The sequence below is a fragment of the Paramisgurnus dabryanus genome, chromosome 13, assembly GCF_030506205.2.
Source record: "Paramisgurnus dabryanus chromosome 13, PD_genome_1.1, whole genome shotgun sequence".
Classification (NCBI taxonomy): domain Eukaryota; kingdom Metazoa; phylum Chordata; class Actinopteri; order Cypriniformes; family Cobitidae; genus Paramisgurnus; species Paramisgurnus dabryanus.
In genome coordinates, this window is record NC_133349.1 from 6,436,468 (window position 1) to 6,449,157 (window position 12,690).

Below are 12,690 nucleotides of genomic sequence, written 5' to 3' on the forward strand. Positions count from 1 at the left end.
TTTTAAGATTGTAATAAATTGAAGCGTTATTATTTTATACTTCTCATTGGCAAACGGCCCTGCTCGGGTTATTTTTAGACATTATTGCTGATCCTTTTGAAATGCAAATTCCAGTCCGCTTTTTCACAACGTTCCTAGACGGGCGGTCAATGAAATTGCAGGCCCTACTATGGCAAAAGACGCGTTAAATATTAATTAGGGCATCCCGACGTCGCGTCGACAACTTCCAATAGTAACGGCCTGTATTATGAATATGAATTAGGAAGTGATGACGTCGAGCTTTTCTTGCAATGGGAACAGTGCGCTATTTAATATTAATATACTGCCTCCTCACTCTCCAATGGCGGAGACTTTTATCTGATGACGTTGAGGAGTCGTCATCAAATGGCGAACGTGTGCTTATGAATATTAAGTAGTTCTCTGACTGGCCTTTCAATCGCTGCGGTCGGACTCGTATTCGCCGTAGTACGATTCGTGATTTCGCCTTCCGGCCGGGCGGCTTAGCTCCACCCCAACTCTTACAATTGGGATTCTGTATAGCTGCATCCATTTTCGTGTATTTAAGATATCTTCAAGAATTAACAAACGTGGAGAAAAGCGAGACGCAGAGGTACGGAGGGTCTCGAAAAGCAAACGAGGTGGATTCGACATCTATATTATGAGATGCAAAGGAACCCACCCAGGACGATGACAGCGATGGGTTAGACAGGATTGTACACGATGATGGCAAAATAAAAGGCAAGAGACGGTTTCACAGACATCTGGAATACGTGGAGGAAATCTGCTATTTTATTTATATTGCAACGCATTATTTTCCAGTTATGATGAAGATGAGACATCATACAGGATTAGATGAATTTCTAATGTATTTTGCATTTTAATGGACCGGATGTATTCAATGCTTTTTGCCTATAGAATATATAATCTAAATACCGCAAATACCCTTATATGATATTTTTCACAATATAAAATATCCAGTTATTTTCATTAAACAGTATATTTTATAGTTTTAAACAGCATAATGATCTTAGAAAGGGTGTTGTGGCTTTTGGTAGCTTGATTTTTTCAAGTAAGCAAAAGCCCATGCCGGTTGATTGTATTCATCCCAGAATATGTCTGATTATTGATCTCCTTCAGCATTATTCTGTAAAGATGTCTGCTCCAGCCGGGCCCCACAGCGGGCCTGTCCTGCCGGAGATGCCCGACCTGAGCCACCTCACCGAGGAGGAGAGAAAGATCATCCTCGGTGTCATGGACCGGCAGAAGAAAGAGGAGGAAAAGGAGCAGTCCATGCTGAAGTAAGCGCATTATGGATCGTTTATGAATTGAAAAGCGAGGCGTTGACTGATGGATGGGGGTCTGTTTTTGTAAGGAAACTTGAGTGAAAAGAGACGATTGGCGTTGATTGCTATTCTTGGATCGTTTTCCGAGTAGATATACCTGTATAGAGATCAAAAAACATGTGACGAGGTTGTAGTGGTTATTCTCAGTCTTCTGGTGACAAGTAGCTTTGTGTTGAATAGTCAGATGTCTTGTGTGCTCTTGTCTGCTTGTTCATATTGAGATCAGGCCTGTTTTACTGTCTTGGCTTCGGATTGGGTTGGCAACGGACGCCATTTTCGCCTTTATTGTAATGCACACTTCATAATAACAGCTTGGAGTGCAAGAGCGCGTTTTCCCCACTTTAATCGATATGAATATCTGATGTTGTTTTGACCTGAGCATTGAAGCTGCGGCGCCAGAGGTTTCAGCACCACGGCGCTGTCCACTGAATGCCATACAAACCCATTCAAATCAAAATCTGACACCTTAAGATTGTTGACTGTGTTAAATTATATTTCTTTAAGTAATATAATGTCAATATGATGTTTAACTGTCTAATCTACAGCAATGTTGATCTACTACTTGTTATAATAGAAGAAATGACTCTCTTTTATATTTGATCACTCGTTAATATGGTGCAGAAATGATAATGGTACGATAGCTTCCTTATTTAGTTCATTATTAATATGTGACCATATCTGTAATATGTGACCCAATCCAGGCTAAAGTCTCATAATCTAATGATGAGATTAGGAACATCACAATTTGATTTCAATTATTGATTTCACATCAATGGCTTTACTCAACAATGGCTATGTTACAGGTATCAAGGTAATATTTTCACAGAATGCCCTTCACATTATGTAGGATGATTTTATGTAGAAAACAGTAAGCCACCCAAAATTTTCATGGGCATGGTCACAATTGTTACAGTACCACAAAAGGATTTTTGCTTAGAGTTGCAAACATTGTTAAGGTCCGAAAATGAGGGAGAAAAATATTTAGACTATAAAAGTAGCTCTTTTATGATTTTTTGTATTTTTGCCTTAAACATGTTATTGGTTTTAGCAGGCTTTTATATGTTTGGTCATCTTTTGTGATTAACATAATAAGCAGCATTTTACACACCAAAAAACTTTAATCAAACTTGTATGTACACCGTAACACGGTAATAAATGCTGTAGTATACTTTAGGTGTGGTTCCAAAACACTATAGTATCTGGGAATCTTACCACAGTTTACTACAGTAAATAAATACTTAAGTATACTAAAGAATTTTACATGTGTGCTTAATTACAGCCGGCAGTCCTGTAGCTACTGACATTGCGAGTCTTTATGGTTTTCAAACATCGAGACGCAGCTTTTCAGGTCTTTTTAAGCCCAACTAACCAGTTAAAGGCGGGGTGCATGATCTCTGAAAGCAAATGGTGACAATTGAAATCACCTAAACAAACATGTCCCTACCCCAATAGAATGTGGACCTTCTTTTGATAGACCCGCCCCACACATACGCAACCCATGGAACGATGTCGGTTAGTAGACATGCCCCTAACTGCTGATTGGCTACAAGTGTGTTTTGGTAGTCGGCCCGACTCCCTTTTCCAAAGTGCCCCATTCATTCCTATGGCTCCAAACAGGGATGAATTTAGAAGCCACCAAACGCTTCCATGTTTTCACTATTTAAAGACTGTTACATGAGTAGTTACACGAGTAAGTATGGTGGCACAAAATAAAACTTTGTTTGGAGCCATAGGAATGAATGAGGCTAGGCTAAATGCTAACAAATTCATGAAGCGCTGTACAAAGATTAAAAGTGCAGGCATTGAAAAAAGATAAGTATGTATTCATCAAAAATCACGCACTCCGCCTTTCAAGGACAACACCACAGTTTTTCAATATTTTACTATGTTCTTACCTCAACTTAGACGAATTAATACATACCTTTTTTCAATGCGTGCACTTTTAATCTTTGTACAGCGCCTCGTGAATGTGTTAGCATTTAGCCTAGCCCCATTCATTCCTATGGCTCCAAACAGGGATGAATTTAGAAGCCACCAAACGCTTCCATGTTTTCCCTATTTAAAGACTGTTACATGAGTAGTTACATGAGTAAGTATGGTGGCACAAAATAAAACTGTTTTGGAGCCATAGGAATGAATGGGGCTAGGCTAAATGCTAACAAATTCACGAAGCGCTGTACAAAGATAAAAAGTGCACGCATTGAAAAAAGATAGGTATGTATTAATTCATCTAAGTTGCGGTTAAAACAGTAAAATATTGAAAAACGGTGGTGTTTTCCTTTAAGGCACTTTCACATTACGAGCGATTTTGTCGCTGTGTGTCGCTCATCTCTTTTAATGATGTCGTAAAAGAAGGCATTACTAAATCTGGTTGTCATAAACAAATGAGTAACGTCCACTCCTGTAACTGACGAAAGACAGATGACGTGAACTCCACTGCTTCGTTCTCATTGCTGTTTGCTCTCAATAGTCGCTCATAATTTGCATAAAGTTAAACTCTTCTCAACTTTGTACACGCCCCATCCAGTAGCCAACGAACACTGTCGCCGGAAGTCACCAAGCTTCCATCGAAATGAATGAGATTGCGTCACTCTGCTAGTCACTGCTAGTCTGAATGCAGCTTTAATGTGCATAAAAACTATCAAATCCAGGTGTTAGCAGTTCTATGACAAACTGTGTAACATCTTTGGCTCCATCATGTATTGCGAGGGTGTGTAGACAGGCTTGTATTATTAGGTAAATATTAACACTGCAGCATAGAAATAGATCTGATTCCATTTAATAAGTGAAGTAAACATGAGTCACAAACGTAAAGCTGACTGCCACCTCTGTGTATGTGTGTTAGGCGAGTCATGGGAACCCTCCCTCTTAAACACACACTTCCACCATTCATAGTTTGCACACGGCGACCGTGAGAGAGAGAACGAGATAATGTTAGCCACTCGTGCTGATGTCATAAGAGATGGTTATAGTTGGTTACCAGCAGTGTGGACGTTGTCACGAGGGCTCTGATCTTTTACAGAGTAGTGTGCAAACGACCGGTGTAGAGTTACACAACAACAAAGTGGCTCGTTGGCTTCTGACTGTTACTTATACTGAACTGTGAGTGTTTTGCACTTGTGCCAGTGCCCTGGTCAATGTCTTCACATTGGTCCACTAGGTCATTCATTATTTTGTGTTTTATTTAACAGCACTTCATTCATTTGATAATTATAGTAACATAAAATCAATTTTAGAACAACATGAGGGTAAGTTTTGCATCATGATGCTCATTAATGTGATGGGCTTGTAAAGGATGTGGTCCTGTACCTCTCATTTCCCGCTCAGGTTCAGACTTTATCTGGTCAAAGTGATGATGAAAAACAAGCAGGTTAATTGGTGGACTGGTCGCTAATGAGATTTTTGCTTTGGTTGTTTCACTCACTGTATCTCAGTGCAATTGTAACAGCCATGTTAAGAAATGCTCCTCTTGAAAAGAGTCACACACATTTATATGCAAAGATACCCACACAATAGTGGCCCTAAGCCAGCTCGGGAAATCCTGGGAGAATGAGAAGAGGTAAAAGCCCAGTGTAGGAGTGTTTGCCAACTTCCTGTCATCTTTCTGGAAGGGCCACAAAAATTGAAACAAATCAAAAGAGGGAGAGAAAAAGGTGTAACAGATGAATGACAGAGAGGGCCAAGGGATGTGTTTATAGTATTTAAAAGAGAGATAGTATATAAAGGAGAAAAGTGTTTGGGTGGTTTGTGTGCATTTCAGTGCTTTCCCCTTGCAAATCGTTTGTTTTTTTGTGTTTGCACAAAAGTCGTGATTTGCACTTTTTCCTGAGGAACATAAACCAGCACAATGCTAGGATGTTGTAAGTGGTTGCTAAAGTGTTGCTAGGTTAACTGAGTTATCTAAGTGGTTGCTTGGGGATCGCTTTCTACCCAAGTTAAGAGTTTATCACCAGGCGTTCTATAATATGTGACCATAGTCTGTATAAAACTTGGACGTAGTGTCCCTGACGTCAACCGTAGGTTTCTGAAGAGCGTATTTGAAGCCAAACCCATCACCACATGTCACTGATAACCGAAAATGGCCAAATAGGTGGAACGTGGGCGGAGCTAAACGGACAACAGCGGCGGTCCACCTATCGCTCAACTGGCCACTCCCTTAATTATGCAAAACTTTAAGGCTTAATATAATTTTAAAAAATGAGTTAAAAAAAATTCACCCCACTCACAGTTGTCATAGACCAAAAAAAAATATTTTCTGTAAACATTGTAAACATTATTTTAGGTTGGGCATTTTAACATAAGGGTCTATGGCAGGGGTGTCCAATCCAGAGTTTTATTTTAACCCTAATCAAACACGTCTAATCCAGCTAATCAAGGTCTTACTAGGCAGACTAGATACTTTGAGGCAGGTGTGTTTAGGGAAGTTTTAGCTAAACTCTGCAGGACACCGGCCCTCCAGGACCGACTTTGGACACCCCTGGTCTATGGGGATTGACTCCCTTTGGAAGCAGGTCTCTAGTGGCCAGTCAATGAATTGCAGTTTAAATCACTACCGTGTTGGCTTCATCAGAGATATCGGAAGGTTGCTCCTCGTATGTGACACTAGATTACAAAATCCGTCATAAGGGACATTTTGTGAGATTTATACATTATCTGAAAGCTAAAATAAGATTTCTGTTGATTTATGGTTTGTTAGGATAGGACAATATTTGGCTGAGAGACAACTATTTGAAAATCTGAAATCTGAGGTTGCAAAAAAAATAAAAGAATTGAGAAAATGGCTTTTAAAGTTGTCCAAATGAAGTCCCTAGCAACACATACAGTATTATAAATGATAAATACATTTTTGAAATATTTACGTTAGGAAATTTACATAATATCTTCATGGAACATGATCTTTACTTAATCGATAATTTTAACCCATTCAATGTATGGTTGGCTATTTCTACAAATATATTGTACCCATGCGACTTCAGACTGGTTTTGTGTTCCAAGATCACATATTCTGTACTTAAATACAAGTCTATATATTATATTATATTATATTATATTATATTATATTATTAACCATATTATATTTGTATTTATTTATTTAAATTACATTCAGTTATGTTTTTTTTTTTCATAACTTGGCTGGTTCTGCGTCTTATAGCAGGTGTGCCTTGTAAGTCGGTATGAATTAATTTTGACATTTATGAGGCAAGAGACAACATTACCGTCTACAGCCGCGAGAGTCCGCCATATGCTGCTTCTGTATTTATGTAATTCAATAGATTTAGGAATGTGGAATGACGAGTATGTGAACTTCGCGCAAGTTGGCTTGTTCGATTAATTTAGCCTATTCAACTTTCCAGGTAAGTTCTGTATGCTATGGTTTATCGTTTAAATAACTGATAATATTACTTTAACATACAGACATCTATTCAGCCTGCTGTTCTGTCTGCTATTGTTTAATTGAATAACTTGCCTTTCCAGATTAAATGTCTGTTCTTCGGCTTGGATTTTGTGAAATCATTTTCTAAATAAACGCGCGTATAGTCTACTGTGACTTATATATGTTATTTCGTGTACATGACGCATTTTTGAATGATGCGGCTTATACTCCGGTGCAGCTTATAGTCTGGAAAGTACGGTATGTGTACTCCCCGGGATTGAACCCATGACTTCTTTCTTTACAATTTGAGCTATATAAACACTCAAAAATACAAGACTCGAGTGCCTCTTTGAATGCAAGTCTATTACTTTACAGTTTATATTCTAGATGAAAATTGTCAGATTGCATGAAAAGTCATTGAGCTCGGCTATTCTGGCATAGTAAGACTTTATTCTGGCCAAGACAAATTAAACACCGTAATGTTTAGGGTTAAAGATTTGCAAATCCCAATTTATGAGTGTGAGCAATTAAGTATGAGCAAGAGTAACAGTAATTCCTGATTTAAACACAGGTTTTGCTTTTTAATGGTGATCAGTCAGAGATGCAGTGAAATTTTGAAGCCCCGCTATGAAAGTTGTTCAGTTATGACCACTATAAACACAGCAGGCTGTCCTTAAATTCGCTTTGCAAGTTTGGAGATGAGTATAATACTTTGTTCATTGTACTGCACAATAGATGGGCACGAAACACATGGTGTTCCCGTTTACAATGTCAGAGATCTTTGGTGAGTTCCTCTTCGCCCACACATCTCGACCGCCCCACAGTGAATCCACACAGAAAGAACATACACCAAATCATGTTTTTAACATCTTCCATCACCGTGCACTACCATGCTAGTGGGTTGGTTTGTAAATTCACTTGATGTTAACCAAAAGTGGAGTGTGTGTTGTTTTACTTAGCAGACCTGTGCTCCTTTAAGCTACATCTCCTTTCTACTCGTCTTCCTATTGCTGTCTCGTTCATGCCGTGTCACCTAGCACTGCTCTTGTTTCTTACTCTTATTTCCTCTCTCACTCTTCTGATGTAACCCACTCCTCCTGTCCTCCTCTTCACACTAAACTTAACCCATGTGATGTTTACCCTCTGTTACTTTTTGTTTATTTGATTACTTTTGTGATGTACATTTCAGGGCTCAGTTTCAAAATCTGCTGAGGTGCCATGCTGTGAGCATGCATACTTTCTGGCTTGAAGTGCCTGTACCCCTCGCTCAACTCTGTACTTTCCTGTCCTTCCCTTACATACTGTCTGATAAAATTAAAGCAAAAACGATCTTTATACATTTTAATTTTTATAGTAACCACTTGCGCATTTCATAAGGTCATAACAACATGTAGCATTACAGTAAGTATATCTACAGTATATAGTAAGATTTAAGCTAATGTTTTGTTCTGATCATAGCCCAGATGAATGATTTCTTCTTAAGCACTATAGATCCAATTCATTAGTTAATTGGAAAAGAATAAATGACCTCAAACTATCAAGCTGTGATAGGCAGTGGATAAGTAAAGCAGACTGCAGCCAGTTTCCTGTACAGCAGAAGCGCCCAGCGTGAGAGTAGTACAGAGAGCAGTACGTCATCATAACGCTGAGCAACCATCACTCCTGCCATATACTGCTGCCGTAGTATTGCATAAGACTGACCCAGCATGTACACACATAGAGAACATGCTGATCACTATCTAGCATTAGGAGTCATGCTGACACTTGTGAAATTAATGTTTTTTTTTATTTTTGGTAGTAGAGATAGTCATGTAATCTCTGTCAGTTTTGTATGTAAAGTGCACTTTTTATAGTTAAGATTAGGGCTGTCAAAAGATTAATTGTTATTAATCGCATACAAAATAAAAGTTTTTTGCATAATTTATATGTGCACTGTGTGTAATTATTTTATATATATATAAATACACAAATATTAATGTTTGTATTTAAGAAACATTTACATGTATATTTATATAATATATTTTGATATATTTTATATTATAAATTAGTGCTGGGAAAAGATTAATCGCGATTAATCGCATTCAAAATAAAAGTGATTTTTTGCATATGTGTGTGTGTACTGAGTGTAATTATTATGTATGTTTAACCACACACACATACATATAGTCATTTCAGATTTTTAAATGTGTATATATATATACATATATATATATATATATATATGTATATATTAAATATACATATAAATATACATAAATATATATGCACATGTAAATGTTTCTTAAATACATACATGAATGTGTGTGTATTTATATATACATAATATTTACACACAGCACACACACACATATTATGCAAAAAATCACTTTTATTTTGAATGTGATTAATCGTAATTAATCGTTTCCCAGCACTATTATAAATATAAATAAAAAATATAACTAAATAAATTTTTCTTAAATTCATACATGTATGTGTGCATTTATATATACGCACAGTACACACACAAATATATTATGCAAACACAAACTTTTATTTTGTATGTGATTAATCGCGATTAATCTTTTGACAGCCCTAGTTAAAGCTCCTGTTCTTTCTGTGTTTTTGAAGCTTTGATTGTGTTTATAGTGGGCAACATAACATGTATTCATGTTACACGTGTAAAAAACGTGGTATTTACTTTACTTAAAACAATTTACTTATCTGTATAGCGCTGTTTTCACTGTCCTCAAAACGGGCTGATGTCCTTGTTTTATGAAGTCCCTCCTTCAGAAATACGTAACGAGTTTTGATTGTGTAGTTTGTTTCGTGTGTTGTAATTCAATAGCAGCTTAGCTTAGCAGAGCCATTTGAGCCAAAGCTGGCGACTGATGTATTCCTGTGGGCGGAATTTAGTCAACGAACCGGTTTACTGATGTCATTAAAGCAGGAAGTAGAGGGCTGTAGTCCAAACCGGCTATTCGCTGTAGGCTTTGAAAGACGAATTCTGTTAAAAAAAATATATCGCCTGACAGTGAACTTTGAGCTTTATTATTTTACAGGTATTATTTATGCTATTAAAGCAACATTACACTAAACTAGGGTTTAACAAATGGGATCAGGAAGAAAGTGACCTTTAAGATAACAGTGATTACACATATGCTTCTTAAAGGAAAACACCACCGTTTTCAATATTTTATTATGTTCTTACCTCAACCTGGACTAATGAATACATACCTCTTTTTTTCAATGCGTACATTTAAATCTTTGTATAGCGCGTTGTGAATGTGTTAGCATTTAGCCTAGCCCATTCATTCCTTAGGATCCAAACAGGGATGAATTTAGAAGCCACCAAACACTTTCATGTTTTCCCTATTTAAAGACTCTTACATGAGTAGTTACACGAGAAAGAATGGTGGGACAAAATAAAACATGCCGATTTTTTAAGCGGATAAAAAAATTTGAACTATATTGTATGGGGGAAGAGCACTTAGTTTGCAGCACTTTTCAAACAGCATTTGGTCACAATCCCTACCATTGAGTTAAATAAATCCATAAGATGTTTATATTTCCCAACAATGTTTATATACCCAACAACTCGGCATAAGTAAAATAACAACCCAGCGGGTTGGGTTTATTCTTTTTGACCCAACGCTGGGTTGAAAATAGCCCAGCATTTTTTAGAGTGAGACTTTATATGTTAGACAGTTTCATCGGATGCACGTGTGCTGACGCGATACATGTCTGGATCCGAACTTTACTTCCAGTTTCGTTTTCTTAATGGTCTGACTAAACTGATCTCTTGAACAAATGTCTCGCCGAAAATAACAAATATTTTGGTTTCCTAGGTAATCTATGTGTTGTTTTTTGCTTGTTATATAAATAAACTATGTTTAAAGAACTTTGTTGTTATTTATTCTTAGCGGAGTTTACCGGAAGTTACGTGAGGACCACGACAGCCGCTTGTTTATGTTGTTACTGCTGAAACCGTCTATAGGGGCATTTTCCAAACGGCCTTTTGCGAAAGGCCCTTCAAGGATGCATAATCCATATACAGAAATAATGACTTTTTGCATTACTCTAAATGACATACAGTTGGGGTGAATACATTAATTAAAAGTGCATTAAAGAAAAAGCGGGTTTTGGCTGTAATATTTTATCTTTTGGGTGAATTACATCTCTTAAATGACCCATAACCCTTTTGGGACAATGCGTGTAAAAACAATGTGTGAAAACGAGGAATTCACTGTAAAATTGTTGTGTTTCTTAATTGAAGTCTTAATTGTTTCTCTGATCTGAATTACAAATGTCCAGGACTGTGGGGTCAACCAAATAGCCACAGATAAAGAGAACCATTTACTGTGAGCCATTAGATAGCGCAGTCTCACTCGGGGAATCATTTTGTATTGATGGCTCTTTGGCCATTCAGATGTCAGGCGATAAGGGAGCGCCCTTTTTACACTGTGCTTTAGGTCATGTGCTCGTACAGGCCGGCTAATACCAGTCTGACCGTTTAAAGTTGTACCGGCCCTTTGTTTCCATGGATTCTGCTCTGTTGGCTTGTTCCCGTTGTTAGTTTGTTTTACTCCAGCGATTGTCCTTTGTGAGTACGTATCATCCATTTGATTGATGCCAGTATAGACTGAATGCTGATTGGTGCATATTTGGGATTAAAGGGAGTCAAAGGATGCGTTTGTAAAGGGTATTGTTCTTGTGTAACCCTCACTCCCATGGGAGAATGCTTTAATGTAATCAGCAGAACTCCACTGATCTTTATGGGCTTATCTATTGTGCACTGATGTAGTACATTACCCTGCTGTGTTTGAATTTTGACTATTGGCATACAGTCTGGTCTACTTTATAGTGTACCCTCTTTAAAATAAAGGTGTTTGTGGAAAAAACACTTTTCTGCTTTACAAAAGGTTTATTTTGGAAAAAAATTGTATGTTTTTTTTTAAACCAGTTGTTTTCCAACCTACTAAGGGGGGGCATGGTATCCGATTAGCTTTAAGTTCAAATAAAGGTTGGGAACTACTACTTTAGACTATATAAGGGTAAGAACTAATTGTTTTTTAAGAACCTTTGACTGAATGGTTCTCTGGGGAACCAAAAATAGTTCTGTGGCAATGTGGCATCGCTGTGAAGACCTTTTTGTAGCACCTTTATTTTTATGAGTGTATTCTATGCTTCCCAAACCTGATCCTTAAGTACCCCCTTCCAGAAAGTTTTTAGTAATCCTAGACCTTAATTAGCTGGTTCAGATTTGTTTGATTAAGGTTGGATCTAAACTCTGCAGTCCATTGGTCCTCCAGGAACTGAGGCTGTTTCCGAAATAGTCCCCTATACCCATATATAGTGCACTATTGGAGGGAACAACCATAATGGTGTCCGAAATCGTGCACTCATTCAACCCCACAATGCATTGTGGGGTTGAAAACTAGATGCTAGTTGTCTTGGTGAAATTTAGGGAATAGTGAATGAAGTTATAGGGTGCTATTTCGGACACAACCTGTGTTTGACATCCCTGCATCATATAGTACCTTTACATTTAGGATTGTATGGGTGGCCCGTCTAATGCTGATTTTAGATTGCGGTATACTGGTCTGAGACCTGCTGTTAACTGACACGTTCAGCACCAATAGAATCATTTACAATAATGGTTCACCCAAAAAAAGCCTTTATTTATAAACCATCATGTTTTTTTAAACTCTCATTTGCTCCCACTTACTGCTATTGGTACAAAGCATCTAGGACATTTTCCATAAGATTATCTTTCTTTGTTTTACAAAATAAATATATAAGTCACACAAGTTTGGAATAGGATGATGTTATACACACACTATTTAGGTGAACTGTCTCTTTAATTGGGATGTTTTCTGAATGAGGTTTGGCTGTGGGTGTTGACTGCTGATTCACTGAATATCAATTCCTTAAAAATGATAAAGGTTTTCGGTGTCCAACCTTGTAAGATTACATTTAGGGACCATGCTTAATAAC

General features: G+C 37.5%; 1 protein-coding gene across 13 annotated transcripts in view; it reads left to right on the forward strand.

Moving 5' to 3' along the window:
* The first annotated feature begins 454 nt into the window (after nt 1–454).
* rims2a (regulating synaptic membrane exocytosis 2a) overlaps nt 455–12,690 on the forward strand; it is a 202,097-nt gene continuing 189,861 nt past the window's right edge. For 10 of the 13 annotated variants that reach the window (XM_065298730.2, XM_065298733.2, XM_065298723.2 and 7 more), the window contains exons 1-2: nt 455–738; nt 1,138–1,298. In XM_065298730.2, coding sequence (XP_065154802.1) covers nt 1,153–1,298 — 146 coding nt within the window. In that variant the 5' untranslated portion in view covers nt 455–738; nt 1,138–1,152. The remainder of the gene's footprint in view (nt 739–1,137; nt 1,299–12,690) is intronic. The other 3 variants (XM_065298734.2, XM_065298746.2, XM_065298745.2) reach the window with 1 other exon arrangement.